Source organism: Danio rerio, chromosome 4 (genome assembly GCF_052040795.2).
Source record: "Danio rerio strain M-AB ecotype USA chromosome 4, GRCz13ab, whole genome shotgun sequence".
NCBI classification, from domain to species: domain Eukaryota; kingdom Metazoa; phylum Chordata; class Actinopteri; order Cypriniformes; family Danionidae; genus Danio; species Danio rerio.
In genome coordinates this window covers 64728128-64750332 of record NC_141024.2, presented here as the reverse complement: position 1 = coordinate 64750332, position 22205 = coordinate 64728128, and the positions used below count along the sequence as shown (strand labels likewise).

Sequence of the window (22205 nt, the reverse complement as noted above, 5' to 3'; positions counted from 1 at the left end):
TTGGTGGAATGAACTCCCTAACTGCATCAGAACAGCAGAGTCACTCGCTACTTTCAGGAAACGACTAAAAACTCAAATATTTAGTCTCCACTTCACTTCCTAATCTGCAATTGCCTCTCTGAATATCACACTAACTGTACCCACAAAAAAAAAAATACTAATACTAATACTACTAATACTTCCCTTCTTAGACTTTACAGACCTGAAACTTGCCTATAGCACTTATTCATTGTTGCTCTTAGTTGTGTAAATTGCTTCCTTGTCCTCATTTGTAAGTCGCTTTGGATAAAAGCGTCTGCTAAATGACTAAATGTAAATGTAAATATATATTTTAATGTTTTAAATGTGTATTAACTGTGAAAACTGACCATTAATAAGATGCTGAAATGATTTCTATCATATATCTTTAATGAAGGATTGAGAGAAAAAAACAAGATTTGTATCTGTGAGTGAAATCTGCACACGAGTGCCCCCTGGAGTTTTCCTGGCTTTTCGCTTTGATTTTGAATGATTTCCTTGGTGAGTTCGTGTTTTTTTTTTATTGTTTTCATTATAACATGATTAAAACTAGTGTCAAAAATGTGTTTCATTAATTAACCATTTGTTTGGTCTAGTAAAAACACAGTATTATACACAGTATTATACAAGTGATTGTGTAAAGTTTAAGTGAGAGAGTTTAAGTAAAATGCTGTCATTTGTAAAAAGAAAATGCCAAATAGGAGAAAGAAATAGGAAAAACACAGAAATTCAGCAGAGAGAAGCATATACATGGTCATTTATTGTTGCTGTTTATTTACAAATGTGTTAAGCTGAGATAATGCATACACTGTAAAATGCTAATGGTTTTTTTCTCCCCTTTGTTTGTTTGCTTATGCATCTTCTTCTGGTTTTTCATCGGTGAGATGTTCTATTGAAGTCAGTTGCTGAATGTGATCTGCTCTGCATTCAAATTAATTGATGTGTGAACTCTTTTCTGGATTTGGATTGTCTCAACTTCCATCGGTGCGTGTCTAATTGTGGAGTTGGACTGGCGAGCCTCCCATTAAGTGGATTTTTTGGATACACCTGTTGGAAAGATACAAAGTGAAACCTATTCAGCGTCATGGTAAGAGTGTAAATTTACAACAAACTCACAAGTGCAACATCCTAGATCTCTTGAACTGAATTTGCAACCTAGTTGTTTTGCAAAAGAATCTTTTTGAGTGTTCATCACCTGTACTGGACTTTTGGGACATTTTGAAATGTTTTAAGTGAATGTTTTATTTTCATTTTTATTTTATTTGTACATTGTTTCATTGGAGTGTTCATTTGTTGCAATTTTTGAAGCTTTATAGAGAGAAGTTAATTGGTTTAAGAAGGGAAACCTTGATTATATATTAAATAATAAAACAATTTTAATATTGTACTATTAAGAGGGTTTTGGACGATGGCATTATATAGCATGGTATGGTGATGCGTAACCAATTGGACTTTAAAATTTTTAAGTCTAGACATTCAAACATGCAGTGCTACCGTTTTTACCGTTTCTTTTTTCGATTAAACAATTACCCCCTGTCTGGTTTTGTGGCTTAGTTGGTCAAAACACCTGTCTAGTAAACAGAATATCCTATGTATGAATCCCAGCAGTACTTTATCTGCAGTGAGCTGTGCTTTTATGGGCCAGAGAGTACCAAAAATTGCTTTCTGTGCAACAGTGCTAGAGGCAGGAGCTCTGTGGTGCAATGGATAGTTCATTGGACTTCTAGGCTGTGAGCTGAGGCCAGTGCGAGCCAGGATGAGCCGGGGCAATTGCCCAGGAGGTTAAGCAGTGAGGCCGAAATCATGTTGCGTTTCCACTGTCGGGCTAGTAGCTCGCAGCACGTCATGCAAACCCCGCCCCATAACATCCCCCGAATCAAACGTCACACAACCCGCCCACTTCAGCAGGAATCAGCCAGATAAAGCACACCATCACATCCTCACGAAACCATTCAAATAAAGACAACTGAAACAAACAATTGACACGTTACTGTACAACATTACATTTTATGTCTATACGCACATGCCTGTGTGTTCTCATTCATCATATTCATTTACTCACCGACCGACTGAATTTGAAACTAATTTTCATGCGAAGCAACACGCCCCTTCAGCTACTCCAGAACGCAGCAGCATGAGTGGTCTTTAATGAATTGAAAAGAGCACATGTCACTCCGCTACTCACCCGTTTGCACTGGCTGCCAGTTGCTGCTCGCATCAAATTCAAAGCTCTGATGTTTGAGTACAAAGCAACCTCTGGCTTTGCTCCCTCTTATCTGCTCTCACTTCTGCAGATTTATATGCCCTCAAGAAACTTGCGTTCTGTGAATAAACGTCGCCTCGTGGTTCCATCCCAAAGAGGGAAGTAATCACTTTCCCGAACTCTCGCATTCAATCTGCCCAGTTGGTGGAATGAACTCCCTAACTGCAACAGAACGGCAGAGTCACTTGCTGTCTTCAAGAAACGACTTAAAACTCAACTATTTAGGCTCCTCTTCACTTCCTAATCTGCAATTGCCTCTAGCTACACCACTAACTGTACTCAAAAAAAAAAATTCTTACATTACTAATGCTTTCCTTCTTAGACTTTACAGCCCTGAAACTTGCCTACAGCACTTATTTATTGTTGCTCTTATAGTTGTGATAATTGCTTCCTTGTCCTCATTTGTTAGTCGCTTTGTATAAAAGCGTCTGCTAAATGACTAAATGTAAATGTAAAACAGCGAGCTGTGTACACGCCCTTAAAATGACACATTATAACACATTATAATAAAAAAATCTGGATTGTGTTTTGAACTGAACCTAAACTGGCACACTCAGAAGAACCAAAATAATAATGTTAAATCATTAAAAAAGGGGTAAACTATGTGCCCTTTAAGCAATGTGTTAACTTTATTAATTATTCAATAATCATCAAGATTGATAAAAAAGTTCAACACACACAGCAGTGAACGTGTGCACACACACATCAGTGAACATGTATACACACACACACACACATCAGTGAACATGTACACACACACACACACAGTTGGTACAGTAGGCCTACATACTGTATCTACCTTGGAAGAAGTGATATGGTTCTTAAAGTGTTGTTTTACGTATGGAGCCTGATTGAATTTTATTATAGTGTCTTCGTAAAAACATCTGTCCATAATTCCTGAAAATAGAAAATATATATATATAAATAAAGAAACTGCAAAGAAACGATTCAATCATATTAAAGAGATTTGAACTAACCTTCTAACACAACTAGCGGTCCAGGTCCCTGACGGAGTATGGCTCCCCAGACATGAATTTTTACTGGATGCTTTGCTTTCGGGTTCACAACATGGCAGTTTATTAATAGGGTATGTCCTATTAATAAATTTGTAGGACATGTAAGCTCGTATAAAGCAAATAGCCTAAATAAAGAGATGCATGGATTAATGTAAATAAATAAATCTTTTCATTATGGCATTGTTCAAAATGGCTTACCTGGCTTTTCCAGAGGTCCACCTGAGTTGTTTTACTGGTTTTCTAATATTGCAGACTGATGCTTTTAACTGTATTCTAAACAGAAGCTCACTCTGAATCTTTTTAGCAGATCGCTATTGTGGATTGTGCTGCACAGCCAACTTAAAAGGGACTGCATCAAAGACAACCCAGGTGGCACATACTAAAAACAACAAGAACAAAAAGTATTTATAAAAAAGTAAGAATTTTTTTGGCACAGCAGGGTCTTTCTTCAGGGCTTGTTGGTCAAGGGGTATGATTCTTGCTTAGGATGCGAGAGGTCCTGGGTTCAATCCCCCGACGAGCCCTACAGCTGTCACAGAAAAAGCAGTGGAACTTTGGCATTTCTACTTTAATTGTAGCACCTTTTGCTGTGACTTTAGTTAATGAACATTTAGTGGACTTCTAATTTAAATTAGTTTAACATGTACAATTATACAGACAAAACCGTCTGCTACCCTCAGGCAGATGGTTCCGCAGCATCTGGTTACGCACCAGCCGGCTAAAGGAAAGTTTCTTCCCTCAGACTATCAGGCTGATGAACACTTAACACACAGGCTCTTCCATACCCTCACTGCACACCATCGATATGTAGCATGCACTGACCTTTAGCCAATCCATACTTGAAACAACACTGCCTACAACTATGTGGACACCTATTCATTGTACATATCGCTGTCAATTTCACATTGTCATTTTATTTGTCTGTTATTTGTACTGTCGTTGTATTTGCACTGTCATTGTTTTTGCACTATCTGTATTTTTTACTGTTTGTACAGATAATTTTTCATGATTTTTGGTGAATTTTTCATGATTTTTGGTGAATTTTTCATGATTTTTCAAGATTTTTTCATTTTTCATGATTTTTCGTGATTTTTCAAAATTTTTTCATATTTTGCGATTTTACAAAAAATTTTCATTTTTTGCGATTTTTCAAAAAATTTTCATATTTTGCAATTTTTAAAATTTTTTTCATTTTTTGCGATTTTTCAAAAATTGTTCATATTTTGCGAATTTTCAAAAAATTTTCAGTTTTTGTGATTTTTCAAAAAATTTTTATATTTTGCGATTTTTCAAAAAAATTTCATTTTTTGTGATTTTTAAAAAAAATGTCATATTTTGCGATTTTTCAAAAAAAATGTCTTTTTTTACGATTTTTCAAAAATTGTTCATATTTTGTGATTTTTCAAAAATGTTTCATTTTTTGTGATTTTTCAAAAAAATGTTATATTTTGCGATTTTTCAAAAATTTTTTCATTTTTGTGATTTTTAAAATTTTTTTTATATTTTGCAATTTTTCAAAAATTTTTCATTTTTTGTGATTTTGCGATTTTTCAAAAATGTTTCATTTTTTGTGATTTTTCATAAAAATTTCATATTTTGCGATTTTTCAAAAAATGTAAATTTTTGTGATTTTTAAAAAAATGTTCATTTTTTGTGATTTTTTGCGATTTTTCAAACAATTTTAATTTTTTGTGATTTTTTGCGATTTTTCAAAAATTGTTCATATTTTGCGATTTTTCAAAAATTTCATTTTTTGCGATTTTTCAAAAAATTTTCATGTTTTGTGATTTTTCAAAAAATTTTCATGTTTTGCAATTTTTCAAAAAAATTTCATATTTTGCGATTTTTCAAAAATTTTAAATTTTTTGTGATTTTTTGCGATTTTTCAAAAAATTTTCATTTTTTGTGATTTTTTGCGATTTTTCAAAAATTGTTCATATTTTGCGATTTTTCAAAAATTTCATTTTTTGCGATTTTTCAAAAAATTATCATATTTTGCGATTTTTCCAAAAATTTTCATGTTTTGTGATTTTTCAAAAAATTTCCATGTTTTGCGATTTTTCAAAAAAAATTTCATATTTTGCGATTTTTCAAAAAATTTTCATTTTTTGTGATTTTTTTGCGATTTTTCAAAAAATTTTCATGTTTTGCGATTTTTCAAAACTATTTTATATTTTGCGATTTTTCAAAAAATTTTCATGTTTTGCGATTTTTCAAAAAAATTTCATTTTTTTGCGATTTTTCAAAAATTGTTCATAATTTGTGACTTTTCAAAAAATTTTCATTTTTTGTGATTTTTTGCGATTTTTCTAAAAAATTTCATGTTTTGCGATTTTTAAAAAAAAATCATATTTTGCGATTTTTCCAAAAAATTTTATATTTTGCGATTTTTCAAAAAAATTTCATTTTTTGTGATTTTTTGTGATTTTTCAAAAAATTTTCATGTTTTGCGATTTTTCAAAAAAATTTTATATTTTGCGATTTTTCAAAAAAATTTTCATTTTTTGCGATTTTTCAAAAATATTCATGTTTTGCGATTTTTCAAAAAAATTTATATTTTGCGATTTTTCAAAAAATTTTCATGTTTTGCGATTTTTCAAAAAATTTTCATATTTTGCGATTTTTCAAAAAATTTTCATATTTTGCGATTTTTCAAAAAAATTTCATATTTTGCGTTTTTTTTTAAAAAATTTCATATTTAGCGATTTTTCAAAAAAATTTCATTTTTTGCGATTTTTCAAAAATTGTTCATATTTTGCGATTTTTCAACATTTTCTAATTTTTTGTGATTTTTCAAAAAATTGTCATATTTTGCAATTTTTCTAAAAATGTTTCAAAAAATTTTCATTTTTTGCGATTTTTTGCAATTTTTCAAAAATTGTTCATATTTTGCGATTTTTCAAAAATTTCATTTTTTTGCGATTTTTCAAAAAATTATCATATTTTGCGATTTTTCCAAAAATTTTCATGTTTTGTGATTTTTCAAAAAATTTCCATGTTTTGCGATTTTTTGCGATTTTTCAAAAATTGTTCATATTTTGCGATTTTTCAAAAATTTCATTTTTTTGCGATTTTTCAAAAAATTATCATATTTTGCGATTTTTCCAAAAATTTTCATGTTTTGTGATTTTTCAAAAAATTTCCATGTTTTGCGATTTTTCAAAAAAATTTCATATTTTGCGATTTTTCAAAAAATTTTCATTTTTTGTGATTTTTTTGCGATTTTTCCAAAAATTTTCATGTTTTGCGATTTTTCAAAACAATTTTATATTTTGCGATTTTTCAAAAAATTTTCATGTTTTGCGATTTTTCAAAAAAATTTCATTTTTTTGCGATTTTTCAAAAATTGTTCATAATTTGTGATTTTTCAAAAAAATTTTCATTTTTTGTGATTTTTTGCGATTTTTCAAAAAAATTTCATGTTTTGCGATTTTTCAAAAAAAATCATATTTTGCGATTTTTCCAAAAATTTTCATATTTTGCGATTTTTCAAAAAGTTTTCATATTTTGCGATTTTTCAAAAAATTTTCATATTTTGCGATTTTTCAAAAAAATTTCATATTTTGCGTTTTTTCAAAAAAATTTTTATATTTTGCAATTTTTCAAAAAAAATTCATTTTTTGCGATTTTTCAAAAATTGTTCATAATTTGTGATTTTTCAAAAAATTTTCATTTTTTGTGATTTTTTGCGATTTTTCAAAAAAATTTCATGTTTTGCGATTTTTCCAAAAAAATCATATTTTGCGATTTTTCCAAAAATTTTCATATTTTGCGATTTTTCCAAAAATTTTCATATTTTGCGATTTTTCAAAAAATTTTCATATTTTGCGATTTTTCAAAAAATTTTCATATTTTGCGATTTTTCAAAAAATTTTCATATTTTGCGATTTTTCAAAAAAATTTCATATTTTGCGATTTTTCAAAAAAATTTTTATATTTTGCAATTTTTCAAAAAAAATTCATTTTTTGCGATTTTTCAAAAATTGTTCATAATTTGTGATTTTTCAAAAAATTTTCATTTTTTGTGATTTTTTGCGATTTTTCAAAAAAATTTCATGTTTTGCGATTTTTCCAAAAAAATCATATTTTGCGATTTTTCCAAAAATTTTCATATTTTGCGATTTTTCCAAAAATTTTCATATTTTGCGATTTTTCAAAAAATTTTCATATTTTGCGATTTTTCAAAAAATTTTCATATTTTGCGATTTTTCAAAAAATTTTCATATTTTGCGATTTTTCAAAAAAATTTCATATTTTGCGATTTTTCAAAAATTGTTCATATTTTGAGATTTTTCAAAATTTTTAAATTTTTTGCGATTTTTCAAAAATTGTTCATATTTTGCGATTTTTCAAAATTTTTTAATTTTTTGTGATTTTTCAAAAAATTGTCATATTTTGCAATTTTTCTAAAATTTTTTCAAAAAATTTTCATTTTTTGTGATTTTTTGCGATTTTTCAAAAATTTTCATGTTTTGTCATTTTTCATATTTTGCGATTTTTCAAAAAATTTTCATGTTTTGTCATTTTTCAAAAAATTGTCATTTTTTGTGATTTTTTGCGATTTTTCAAAAAATTTTCATGTTTTGCGATTTTTCAAAAAAATTTCATATTTTGCGATTTTTCAAAAAATTTTCATTTTTTGCGATTTTTCAAAAAACTTCATGTTTTTCAAAAAATTTTCATGTTTTGCGATTTTTCAAAAAAAAATTATATTTTGCGATTTTTCCAAAAATTTTCATGTTTTGCGATTTTTCCAAAAATTTTCATGTTTTGCGATTTTTCAAAAAATGATCATGTTTTGCGACTTTTCAAAAATTGTCCATATTTTGCGATTTTTCAAAAAATTTTCATTTTTTGCGATTTTTAAAAAAACTTCGTTTTTCAAAAAATTTTCATGTTTTGCGATTTTTCAAAAAAAAATTATATTTTGCGATTTTTCCAAAAATTTTCATGTTTTGCGATTTTTCCAAAAATTTTCATGTTTTGCGAATTTTCCAAAAATTTTCATGTTTTGCGATTTTTCAAAAATTGTTATATTTTGCGATTTTTCAAAAAATTTTCATATTTTGCGATTTTTCAAAAAATTTTCATATTTTGCGATTTTTCCAAAAATTTTCATGTTTTGCGAATTTTCCAAAAATTTTCATGTTTTGCGATTTTTCAAAAATTGTTATATTTTGCGATTTTTCAAAAAATTTTCATATTTTGCGATTTTTCAAAAAATTTTCATGTTTTGCGATTTTTCAAAAAAATTTTCATGTTTTGTGATTTTTCCAAAAAAATTCATATTTTGCGATTTTTCAAAAAATTTTCATTTGTTGTGATTTTTTGCGATTTTTCAAAAAATTGTCATGTTTTGCGATTTTTCAAAAAAATTTTATATTTTGCGATTTTTCAAAAAATTTTCATGTTTTGCGATTTAACAAAAAATTGTCATATTTTGCGATTTTTCAAAAAATTTTCATATTTTGCGATTTTTCAAAAAATTTTCATGTTTTGCGATTTTTCAAAAAAATTTTATATTTTGCGATTTTTCAAAAAATTTTCATTTTTTGCAATTTTTCAAAAATTGTTCATATTTAGCGATTTTTCAAAAAATTTTCCTATTTTGCCATTTTTCAAAAAATTTTCATGTTTTGCGATTTTTCAAAAATTGTTCATATTTAGCGATTTTTCAAAAAATTTTCATGTTTTGCAATTTTTCAAAAAATTTTTATATTTTGCCATTTTTCAAAAAATTTTCATATTTTGCGATTTTTCAAAAAATTTTCATGTTTTGCCATTTTTTAAAAAAAATTTTCATGTTTTGCGATTTTTCAAAAAATTTTCATTTTTTGCAATTTTTCAAAAATTGTTCATATTTAGCGATTTTTCAAAAAATTTTCATATTTTGCGATTTTTTCAAAAAATGTTCATTTTTTGCAATTTTTCAAAAATTGTTCATATTTAGCGATTTTTCAAAAAAATTTCATGTTTTGCAATTTTTCAAAAAATTTTCATATTTTGCGATCTTTCAAAAAAAATCATTTTTTGTTATTTTTGCAAAAATTTTTCATGTTTTGCGATTTTTCAAAAAATTTTCATGTTTTGCAATTTTTCAAAAAAATTTTATGTTTTGCGATTTTTCCAAAATTTTTCATATTTTGCGATTTTTAAAATTTTTTTCATGTTTTGCGATTTTTCAAAAAATTTTCATATTTTGCCATTTTTCAAAACATTTTCATATTTTGCGATTTTTCAAAAAATTTTCATGTATTGTGATTTTTCAAAAAATTTTCATGTTTTGCGATTTTTCCAAAAAATTTCATATTTTGCGATTTTTCAAAAAATTTTCATTTGTTGTGATTTTTTTGCGATTTTTCAAAAAATTTTCATATTTTGCGATTTTTCCAAAAATTTTCATGTTTTGTGATTTTTCAAAAAATTTTCATGTTTTGCGATTTTTCCAAAAAATTTCATATTTTGCGATTTTTCAAAAAAATTTCATTTGTTGTGATTTTTTGCGATTTTTCAAAAAATTGTCATGTTTTGCGATTTTTCAAAAAAATTGTATATTTTGCGATTTTTCAAAAAATTTTCATGTTTTGCGATTTAACAAAAAATTGTCATATTTTGCGATTTTTCAAAAAATTTTCATATTTTGCGATTTTTCAAAAAATTTTCATGTTTTGCGATTTTTCAAAAAAATATTATATTTTGCGATTTTTCAAAAAAATTTCATTTTTTGCAATTTTTCAAAAATTGTTCATATTTAGCGATTTTTCAAAAAATTTTCATATTTTGCGATTTTTCAAAAAATGTTCATTTTTTGCAATTTTTCAAAAATTGTTCATATTTAGCGATTTTTCAAAAAATTTTCATATTTTGCGATTTTTCAAAAAATTTTCATTTTTTGCGATTTTTCCAAAATTTTTCATATTTTGCGATTTTTAAAAAATTTTTCATGTTTTGCGATTTTTTAAAAAAATTTCATATTTTGCCATTTTTCAAAAAATTTTCATATTTTGCGATTTTTCAAAAAATTTTCATATTTTGCGATCTTTCAAAAAAAATCATTTTTTGTGATTTTTCAAAAATTTTTCATGTTTTGCGATTTTTCAAAAAATTTTCATGTTTTGCGATTTTTCAAAAAAATTTCCATATATTGCGATTTTTCAAAAAAATATTAATTTTTTGCGATTTTTCAAAAAATTTTCATATTTTGCGATTTTTCAAAAAATGTTCATTTTTTGTGATTTTTCAAAAAATTTCCATTTTTTGCGATTTTTCAAAAAAAAATTATATTTTGCGATTTTTCAAAAATTTTTCATATTTTGTTATTTAAAAAATTTTTCATATTTTGCAATTTTTCAAAAATTTTTCATTTTTTGTGATTTTGCGATTTTTCAAAAAATACATTTTTTGTGATTTTTCAAAAAATTTTCATGTTTTGCGATTTTTCAAAAAAATTTCCATTTTTTGCGATTTTTCAAAAAAATTTCATGTTTTGCCATTTTTCAAAAAATTTTCATTTTTCAAAAAATTTTCATTTTTTGCGATTTTTCAAAAATTGTTCATATTTTGCAATTTTTAAAAAAAATTTCATATTTTGTGATTTTTCAAAAAATTTTCATTTTTTGTGATTTTTCAAAAAATTTTCATATTGTGATTTTTCCAAAAATTTCTATTTTTTGCGATTTTTAAAAAAAAATTTCATTTTTTGTGGTTTTTCAAAAAATTTTCATATTTTGTGATATTTCAAAAAATTTCCATTTTTTGCCATTTTTCAAAAAATTTTATATTTTGCGATTTTTCAAAAAATTATCATGTTTTGCGATTTTTCAAAAAATTTTCATGTTTTGCGATTTTTCAAAAAAAATTCATTTTTTGTGATTTTTTTATTTTTCAAAAAATTTTCATGTTTTGCGATTTTTCAAAAAAATTTCATATTTTGCGATTTTTCAAAATTTTTTCATTTTTTGTGATTTTTTGCGATTTTTCAAAAAATGTTCATGTTTTGCGATTTTTCGAAAAAATTTCATATTTTGCTATTTTTCAAAAAAATTCATCTTTTGTGATTTTTTGCGATTTTTCAAAAAAATTTCATTTTTTGTGATTTTTCAAAAAAATTTCATTTTTTGCGATTTTTCAAAAAAATTTCATTTTTTGCGATTTTTCAAAAAAATTTCATTTTTTGTGATTTTTCAAAAAATTTTCATTTTTTGCGATTTTTCAAAAAAATTTCATATTTTGCGATTTTTCAAAAAAAATTCATTTTTTTGTGATTTTTTGCGATTTTTCAAAAAAAATTATTTTTTGTTATTTTTAGTGATTTTTCAAAAAATTCTTTTTTTGTGATTTTTTTGCGATTTTTCAAAAAATTAATTTTTTGCGATTTTTCATAAAATTTTCTTTTTTGTGATTTTTCAAAAAAATTTCATTTTTTGTGATTTTTTGCGATTTTTCAAAAATTTTTCATGTTTTGCGATTTTTCAAAAAAAATTCATATTTTGCGATTTTTCAAAAAAATTCATCTTTTGTGATTTTTTGCGATTTTTCAAAAAAATTTCATTTTTTGTGATTTTTCAAAAATTTTTCATTTTTTGCGATTTTTCAAAAAAATTTCATTTTTTGTGATTTTTCAAAAAATTTTCATTTTTTGCGATTTTTCAAAAAAAATTCATATTTTGCGATTTTTCAAAAAAAATTCATTTTTTTGTGATTTTTTGCGATTTTTCAAAAAAAATTTTTTTTGTTATTTTTAGTGATTTTTCAAAAAAAATTCTTTTGTGATATTTAGTGATTTTTCAAAACTTCATTTTTTGTGATTTTTTGCGATTTTGTAAAAAAATTTCATTTTTTTGCGATTTTTCAAAAAATTTTCATTTTTTTGCGATTTTTCAAAATTTTTTCTTTTTTGTGATTTTTTGCGATTTTTCAAAAAAATTCGATTTTTTGTTATTTTTTTTAAAAATTTCATTTTTTGTGAATTTTCAAAAATTTTAATTTTTTTGAATTGTTTATTATTTTTATTTTTCGTGATTTTTTGTGCTTTTTCAAGATTTTATCATTTTTCATGATTTTTCTTGATCTTTCAAGATTTCATTTTTCGTTATTTTTTGATGTTTTTTCATTTCTCGAGATTTTTCGTGACACTGAAGCAGTTCCAGCAGTACATTCTCAGCAAAGATATAGGCTTTATTTTATTTTTTTTAACTACTTTATTAAAAATATATATCATGCTGGCAACATTTCATGCAAACTACAACTTGTAACTCACAGAAACCCCCAAAGGACAGGCCTCTTCCTGCAGTGGCGGCCAGCTCCAGCTCATCGGGTTCTAGAGGTGACGGTGGATGCGCAGATGATGCGCTACTTGTGAAAAACCCTCAATGCTTTTGAAGCACAAGGTGCACAGCAAATTCATTGGTGTTCAATTTTTAAGTGTTGTGGTAATTCAGAGTGAAGTGTTAAAATTCTAGAGTTATATAAAGTGTCATACACTAAAGCTCCAGCAGATCTTTATGACACACAGACATCAAGAATCAGGATATGAACCTCAACCATGGTTGCTAAAAAGAAAAAAGCTGCATATTTCATGCTGGGTGCCAGCATAGTACAAAGCTCCCAGCATGCATTGCATCATAAATAAATTATGCAGCTTTATGTTGTTACAATCTCTTACTTTTTATTTATTTTGTGTTGTGTTTGGGAGGTGATATTTCAGTAGTTTTTTTAATTGATTTTTATTTTTTTTGTTTGTCACCAATATTGAGATTCAAAGACTAATTGTTGATGTCTGTGTGTTTTTAAGTGCTGCCATAGATCAAACATTCACATTGTAAATCATGCTTTTAAAGTCATTAATTGTTAAAGCTTCAGTGGTTTCATTTATGTATTTTATTTATTTCACACACATAACTAATGTGACACTGAATTAGAAAACAAGCAGGAGAAGATGGCTTTGATATCATAGTTAATCTCTTCAGACTGACTCTTACATTTTCTTTTGAATTTTCATGCTACATGTAAGAATAGTGTGATTAGCACTAATAATTATAGCATCCAAATTAAAAAAAAAAAAAAAAACCATTTATAGCAAGCAGTTGAAGAGCCCTACTAAAGCAGACTCTGTCCTCCATCATGGTGACTTCAAATGAACAACAGAAATTTCATAAAGAGCTTTTGTTCACATGACAGAATTAAAGCCAAAGCTCAGTAATAAGTGAAGCTCCATGATGAGTTGTTTATTGTGATGAGTTGTTTTAAAGATGTTGAAAATAAAAATAAATTTTATTGTGTAATTTGTTTATTTTTTTTTTTATTCATTATTATTTTATTTAAAGTTTTATTCTCAGTTGATTTCATCTTTGGTTTTGGCTACTGCTGCCAGTATTTTGATATACATTTTACATATATTTTACACAATAAGAGTTTGCTAATTAACATTCTCTGAGTGGTAATTTTTTTAACACTTTCAAAAGTGTTATTTTAACACTTTTTATAGTGGTTCCCATATAAACACTGAGGGAGTGTTAATTTGAACTCTAAGGTAGTTAAATCTACAATCTAAAATTTGCAGTGTGTATAACCCTTTATTATTGTCTTTAATTGTTTATGTACCAAAGCATAATCAATGAAACACAACATCAAAACACTGTGCTGATGAGATTGTCTTCTTGCTGCTTTGACACTGACTTTTGCCTATCTTGTGTTTTTTTTTGTCCTTCTTTAGCAGTTGAGGACAAAGGCGGTCTGCCGAAGAAACCACTCAGCTCCTCTGAAAGACAAGGTATATCACATAATAAATGTCACTTATTAACATTTATTCATACTGTTGCAGCATGAACTACAGCTGAGGGCCCTCCTGTGAAATATTTATTCAAGCTAATGGAGCAAGGACATGTTCACAGTACTTACGATAGTATATTATCTTCTGAAGAAAGTTTTATTTGTTTTATTATTTATGTTTTTTTATTGGCTACAGAACAAACAGTGTTAAGCTAGTTAAGCCTTTACTTTCTCAATCTAAATATGGTAGCACATCAGAATAATAGTCCTTTAGTTAATCAATTTACTAACACTAAGTGTCACCAATCTTGTGCCGCATTTTTTAATTACAGTTCAACATTAATGCATTATTAAAATCCAAAGTTGTGCTTGTTGACGTTACTTAATGCACAGTGCATTAATGAACTAACGTTATTTAACTTAAACATTAAATCGTTAACAAAGATGAATGAATACTGTAATTAATGTATTAAACTTCTAAGTCATGTCAGTAAATGCATTAACTAATATTAACTAATGGACTATTACTCTAAAGTGTTACCTTAAAGGGTGACACTTTACAATAAGTTTGTATCAGTTAATGTCAAAGCATTTACTACCATAAACAAGCAATGAACAATACACTTAATGCAGTATTTGTTCGTGTTACAGTCATCCATGCCAACTCAGTCCATCAACTAAGCATTAAATATTATTTTAATAAAGCATTAGTACATGTTGAACTATGATTAAAAATGTTGTACAAGCATTGTTCATAATTAGTACATGTTAGTAAATACATTATCTAATGAAACCTTATTGTAAAGTGTGACCCAATATTATGTTCTGTCATAATGGCAAAGATAAATTATAAGAAATTAAGTTATTAGAACTATTATGTTTAGAAATGTGCCTGAACAAGTCCTCTCTCCATTACACATAAATTGTGAAAAATAAAGTCCAAAATTTAACAGGGGGGGCTTATAATTCCGGCTTCAACAGTGTGCATTAATAAATAAAATTCATCACACTAAGACACTGTGTTCTGATAATCACAACTGTGCTCATTTAGGAGCCGGGGAAGCAAAGAGAAGAAAACGTTCCTGTGCAGATCTTTCACAGAAGCCCCACTCAGACTCTCCACTGTCTGCTGTAAGTTCATCGTTTGTACATCACAATTAGGTGGTGTATATACTCCTGAATACAGTTTTGTGAGCATAGATGGGGAGGCCGTGCTAAAAGTATGATTATGTCAATGAAAAAGGTTTTAACTATTATACTTACTTTGTTGAAGGCTCCTGCGTCGACTTCTTTATTGGAGGCTCCTGCATCAGCCTCATCAGTTCCTGGCCAGTCTTCTTCATCGGCTCCTGCGTCAGCCTCATCAGTTCCTTGCCAGTCTTCTTTATCGGCTCCTGCGTCAGCCTCATCAGTTCCTTGCCAGTCTTCTTCATCGGCTCCTGCGTCAGCCTCATCAGTTCCTTGCCAGTCTTTTTCATCGGCTCCTGCATCAGCCTGGTCAGTTTTTGCCTCGGCTTCTTCATCGGCTCCTGCATCAGCCTCATCAGTTTTTGCCTCGGCTTCTTCATCAGCTCCTGTATCAGCCTCATCAGTTCCTGCCTTGGCTTCTTCATCGGCTCCTGTATCAGCCTCAGCAGTTCCTGCCTTGTCTTCTTCATCAGCTCCTGTATCAGCCTCATCAGTTCTTGCCTTGGCTTCTTCTGACGTTCAACCTAGAAGGTCATCTGGTGGGTCAACACACAGTGACCCAGCACATTCTGAGGTAACTGTCAAAGTACTCTGTGGATGTTAAGATAAGAAAAATGTATACTTTAATACTAAAAAAAATCAACTTTAACTGATTTTAACACAGTTTTGTCTCGGTTATTCTAATTACCAGGTGTCATTTGAGGGTTGGCACAAGATGTGGGAGTCTGGACATACTGAGGCTGAAGGAGGATACTGAAAGGGGACTCTTTCAGAGGGCCATGTCTTATAAAGACAAATATGGAAACAGAAAGTGGAGGAAAGTCCTGAAGGATGACCGGATGTGGTTTCACCCTCCAGAATTTCCTGGAATGGTGGAAGGAAAAGTCCCCTCAGCAGACTTTCGCAGCTCATCGCCTAAACCAAAGGTGCCAGGAGCTATTTGGGGAGGTGGAGGAGGCAAACTACAGGCCTCCGGTTCCTGCTGGTGATGAGCGCATTGGTCTGGAGTACCTGTTTTCCCAGTCCTCAGAGCCCTTCAGTGCTCCTGATCATTACGCTCAGACTAGAGAGACACTTCAGGCAGATGAGGATGAGGACGAATATGTTCCTGCTGGGGTGGCAGAGGAAGAGCCGCAGGAGGAAGATGATGATGTGGGCTACTCCTCAGACCGCGAGAGGGACAGCCTGACTCCTCTGAGGAACTGTCTGTGCCTCACCGATCAGGCAGTGGCTGCTGAATTTGACCCCTGTGTGGAGGACGTGTGCGGTCCCAATCATCTGCCTGGGTACCAGCACGTAGAGGATCTGTGTAAAGTCCTTGTTGAGATCGCCCTGGAGGAAGGAAAACTTGCCCTAAATGAGTCGACCAGGCAAAAGGTCATCAGCGCCTGGAACAAGCTTGACCTCCATGACCGCAGCATCCAACAATTCGACAGCCTCTACTCTGCACGCTGGGGAAATGCTCTGTTTGGCCGCACCAGTGGAGATCCGACTGAGGCGTCCCTGGTGCAGAAGCTCAAGTTCAGCCAGCGCTACTCAGCCGCACACTTGGTGGACTCCAGAAAGAACCAGCTGATCAAACAGCTGTGGCTTCATCCTGGTGTTGGAGGAAAAGCTAAAGGGTCACCGCTGAAACAGCAGATCACTAAACTGTACCAGCGTGTGCAGCAGAGAGTGACGGTGGACGATGATCAGCTCAGCAAACTCGGGATTCCCATCCTGAAAATAAATTCAAAGTGCGTGAGCGAGTTCATCAGGAGGCAGGAGGCGCTGTCAGCCACAAACGTCACCGACCAGGGTCTGTCTGTCCTCCGTCGTCACCAGAGCGTCTCCAGCACCAGCCAGCCCCCCGCTGAGGAGCTTCAAGAGGAAAGACCCCATACCAGCCGGCCTGCAGTGCAGTATCCCATCACCACTTCTCTGGCCGGCACCCGAAAGTTGAAGCAAAGGCTCCCGCAAATCTTACCTGTCCCTCCCTCGGCTCTTGCTCAACCAGTTCCTGCGCCAGCCCATTCAATGCCCGCAGGACTCCGGCACACACACACTCCGCTGACTGCACCTCCCTCTGTTTCCTTGCCGCAGGCATCCACTCCGCCACTGTTGCCCTCAAGATCAACAGTCTACAAGAGGAAAAAGGCAGAACTCAGTGGCTCTGGACATCCAACCTCAGTGAAGGTTTACATCTGTGCTCTGTGTGGCCAACCAACTCAAGGCCACAAGAAATACAGAAAGAAGAGCTACTGTGAGAGCTCCAAAGCCTCCACGTCCACAAACCTTGCTGGGCAGACTTTGACTGTTTTGAAGACTTTAAAAGGGCTGTGGACGTTCTCTTGGGCTCTCAGTCTCAGGCCTCCGAGTCTGTCTAACTGGACCTCTATCCATGTTATTGTTGCAAAAATGTATATGTTATTATAACAGTTGGTTGTTTGAGAGTTTACAGCAGGGGTCTCAAACTCGCGGCCCGCGGGCCATTTGCGGCCCTCAGTGCAATATTTTGTGGCCCGCGCCGACCGCTGTACACTGACAGAATCAACGGAGCGGGGAGAGCGAGCGCTTCCTGGTCCGCTGATTCTATCAGTACACAGCGGTCACTGGCATTCCCCGCCCGCCGTGTAAACAAAGGAGCGGGGATGCCGGTGACGTCACCACGCACCCCGCCCCTTTGTTAGACGCTGTGACGGGCGGGAAGAACCAAGGTAAGCTGTTCCCGCCCCTGCCTGCCACTTAGCTACAGCCTGCATATATATATTATAGGTAGATACAGACTGGTACAGACTGATGTGACTGGAGTGGGGTGGGGGTGTTTTATTTATACATATATACGCCTTTTTTTTGGATGAGGGAATGGAAGTTTTGAGTGAGTTCCCCCACTTTTTTCCCTAGGACTTGGCCTTTTTGGGAGCACATATTTGTGTGAGAAGTTATTCTCCACCTTGAACTTCAATAAGTCAAAGTACAGGTCTAGACTTGATGATCATCTTCAAGCCATACTGAGGGTCTCAACTGCTTCCGCTCTAAAGCCAAATGTGGTTCAGATTTGTGAGAAGAAGCGCTGTCAAGTCTCTGGCAGCAAGAAGTAGGCAAAAGATGCCATGTTCAGAAGAACTGTTCATAATCTTCACTTAATGTTCTGTTAATGTTCAGGACACTTCATGTTCAGAAGAAATAATTAAAACTGTTAATAATGACATTTGAGGACTTTTTTTTGTGAAATCCCTTATGCGGCCCAGCCTCACCCAGACTTTGCCTCCTGCGGCCCCCAGGTAAATTGAGTTTGAGACCCCTGGTTTACAGTGTTTTACACTAATTTGTTAATTTTTGCAACACTGTTATTGATGCATAAATGTTATATTAACATTTATTTGTTTTAAAGTTTACAGTTTTTTACAGTTTGCACTAATTTGTTCATTGTTGTTACACTTATTGTTGCACAAATGTATGTAATATTACCAGTTGATTGTTTCAGAGTATACATCGTTTTAAACTGATTTGTAGATTGTAATTTATTGTTGCAAAAATGCAACCGTTTACAGTTTGCACTAATTTGTTGATTGTTGTTATTGTTGCAGAAATGAATGTTAAATTAACATTTGTTTAAGTTTACAGTGTTTTACACTAATTTGTTGATTTTTGTAACACTGTTTTGTTGCAGAAATGTATGTTATATTGTTTTACAGTTTACAGTATTTCGTTGATTGTTTTCTTGTTATTTTATTTATGTTTAATAATTATATAATATTAGGTTAAAGTATTTTAATAACTACTTTTTGATTACTAATGTTGCTTTTTATACTTTAATTGTTAGCTTTGTTTTTTTAAAGGAACTTTTTTTTTTAATATCTGAATGCTTGACCTGGCAGCAATTTTTTGTTAATATATACAAATATATTCTTATATCTATAACTGCTATCAATAATATTATAATTAATTATAGTGATAGTAATGTGTTTTTATTTATTATGTACAAAGCATATCTATTGTATACATTTTTATGTCAGGCAGGTCTAACAATATGTTTAGAACTTTTCTTTTGCACTTTTAATAAATTTGGATAATAAAATACAACCTCGTGTTTGTTTTTGTATTTGTGGGAATGACTTCATTAGTTTTTAAAAATTGCCTAAATCATTTGAATTTAATTTAGAATAATATTATCTAACTCTATGACAATAATATGCAGTCCATTTTAATAGTAATCTCTGGTACAGGTGTTCTGAAATGTCTATTGCTCCTCTGTGTTTTTCCAAGTCCAGCTCTGGAGTCGAAGACAGCTTATCCTGTTGCCGCCAGATGGGATGCCACTGGATTCATCCTTAAACCACATTTTAACATCAAGCTTCACCTGCAACATACAAATACCACTTGGTTAATATGGTGTAAAAAAAAAACAGTACATTAATCAAATATCCTATGACATTACACTCTCAAAATAGAAATGTTGTAATTTGTTACAGAGTAGTTAGTTACTATAATTAAAATACTCACCCAGTAACAAAGTAAGGGATTATTGTTCATTTTATGTAATTGTATCACTGCTATTAGAAATATGATGGTATATCTGTATAATATAATAGAACAGAAGCTAAATATTTGCATTTTTTTGTTATACAAACATATTTAAGAATAATTCTACTAAACATTATGCATTTAAAAAAAGTTTGACCTTTAATTACTACTATTAAGTATATTACATATGAATATTTTATTTATAGAACTGATATAACATATTAATTTATATATTACATTTGTTGAGGTTTATGAGGATTTTGACGGAACTTATTAAATTTTAATAACAAACTTATTAAATGATCATTTCATAGTTTACTTTTGTGCACAGTTAGAGTTGTTTGCTTTAATTTCAAAAGCACCACACCATATAGAACGTGTTCTGACAGTTACTACTATTTGTTTTGATGACATCACCAGGGGGTTGTTCACTCGTAAAAGCAATTCATTCATGGTTTGTTAAAACTCAATCAACCAATCAGGTGCTGTAATTGCCTACACATCTATAGTGAAATTTGCACGCCGTACAGGTCGATCGCCATTCGCAGGGGGGAGGGGAGGGGATCCTCCTGTTCTTTCTTTCTTTTCCTCCATCTGTTTTCTTTCTCTACAGATGCCGTTTTTCTCTGCTTAGTTTCTGATTTGGTCTATTTGGACATGTCGACCTCCTGCTTTGCTGCGGTTCGGACCGCCTTTGCCTAGAGCTCCATGCTTTGCACTCTTGCCTCGTATGTTTTGTGTCCTGTTTTCTTACGTCAGCCTATCAGCACAGTGCTCAAACGACATAGCTTGAAGAAGACGACGGGATCTACAAACGTTCCGCAAAAGAACTTCACTGACGAAAGCGGAAGCGCTAACGAAACAACCTCCCGCTGCAAGCACCTTACATTCCTGGGACGGGAAACTACCGACGGCTGGCTGCGAAATTGCCTCTGGTTCAGATTGGTTTAGAACCGTCCCTCTGCCTAAAACGCCACAGACGTCTGCAAAAGATTGCAGTTCTTGAAACAAAGTTACCTCTGATCCGAGCCGAAGCGTTCGCTTACTTAATGGCAGATAAAATGATGACCTTTCACACGGTCTGCATTCGTTCCGTCAGTAACAGCGGCAGGCCGGTAAAAATAAAATTCTGACATTCCACAGGGCACACTCGCTTGGCGGACAAAAGCCACCGGGGGCTCTCTTTGCGTGTTCCTTCACCTGGTCAAACCGCTTTGAGGGGGGACCTTTCGAGTAGTTTTCGGCGTCAGAACGGGCTCTTCTAGCGACGGGTGGGCAGGCCTTCCACAGGCGCGCGCGGCTCTACTGGAGCAAAAGAGGCTTGGCAAAGGACGAGGAAGAGAGGGAAGCGCCGCTCCAGCGAGAGGGTGCTCGCTGCAGAGCCATTTGAGGAGAGCTGAGCTCCAGCGAGGGGGAGCATGAGCTGTCGCTCCTCCACCTGTAAGCTGTTTTAATGCGTACACCAACCCCGCCCCTAACCCTACCCCCAGTGACATCACTCGTAGAAGAAGTGCAAAAAAGGTGGAGCTCAAGCTTAAGCTCCCCCTCGCTGGAGCTCAGCTCTCCTCAAATGGTTCTGCAGCGAGCACCACTTGGCTCCAGCCGGGTCCAACACTACCACCTGAACTCTGCCTTGAACCACTGTGCTCAGGGGAGAGCGCGAACGCAGTCCCCCACTACCAGAAATTATGCAGTCGAGATTCCCACATTTGGGGAATTCGCAGGGGTCAGCGTGGCCGGAGTGCAATGGCCAAGCCTCGCCCTGGGTGAACCACCTTCTTGATCATGGTATCTCCCCTGCCAGGTAAGTATGAGTTGCCGGGCGGCGCAAATGGCAGCCGCCATTTTCTATCGGCCGTACTCCAGGACGGTGATGCCCAGCCACCGAGCATGGGGAATGGGCCAGCAACCCCTGTCTCCTGACGGCGCTGTACTTGTAGCAGACGTGCCTGTGCCTGCAAACCACTCGCTAGTAACTGTGGCAACGCATGAAGAGTTTGAGCTTCCTCCAGATGCTTGCTTTGTGTTTTGTCATCAGTTGGGGCTGCCAACACATGGATTCCACCGGACGCACTCGATCTGGGGATAACAGACCCTCTATGGGGGGAGGGGAGGGGATCCTCCTGTTCTTTCTTTCTTTTCCTCCATCTGTTTTCTTTCTCTACAGATGCCGTTTTTCTCTGCTTAGTTTCTGATTTGGTCTATTTGGACATGTCGACCTCCTGCTTTGCTGCGGTTCGGACCGCCTTTGCCTAGAGCTCCATGCTTTGCACTCTTGCCTCGTATGTTTTGTGTCCTGTTTTCTTACGTCAGCCTATCAGCACAGTGCTCAAACGACATAGCTTGAAGAAGACGACGGGATCTACAAACGTTCCGCAAAAGAACTTCACTGACGAAAGCGGAAGCGCTAACGAAACAACCTCCCGCTGCAAGCACCTTACATT

General features: G+C 32.4%; 1 protein-coding gene, 1 long non-coding RNA gene and 1 other non-coding gene across 3 annotated transcripts; 1 reads left to right on the top strand and 2 right to left on the bottom strand.

Moving 5' to 3' along the window:
• Positions 1-758: 758 nt before the first annotated feature.
• LOC147845183 (uncharacterized) lies at positions 759-4354 on the bottom strand. The gene is made up of 3 exons (XR_015942948.1): positions 3259-4354; positions 3081-3178; positions 759-1065 (listed from the first exon to the last, which is right to left on the bottom strand). It is a non-coding gene; the product is annotated as an uncharacterized LOC147845183 (long non-coding RNA).
• A 7961-nt stretch (positions 4355-12315) lies between these two features.
• Positions 12316-15940, top strand: LOC147845181 (uncharacterized). Its single transcript, XM_088650776.1, has 4 exons — positions 12316-12686; positions 14012-14068; positions 15119-15198; positions 15341-15940. The coding sequence occupies exons 1-4, from the start codon at positions 12669-12671 to the stop codon at positions 15831-15833; spliced, it is 648 nt and encodes a 215-aa protein (XP_088506902.1). The 5' UTR covers positions 12316-12668; the 3' UTR covers positions 15834-15940.
• Positions 15941-21409: 5469 nt separating this feature from the next.
• LOC141384058 (U1 spliceosomal RNA) lies at positions 21410-21573 on the bottom strand. Its single transcript, XR_015485200.1, has one exon. It is a non-coding gene; the product is annotated as a U1 spliceosomal RNA (small nuclear RNA).
• Between the last annotated feature and the right edge of the window lie 632 nt (positions 21574-22205).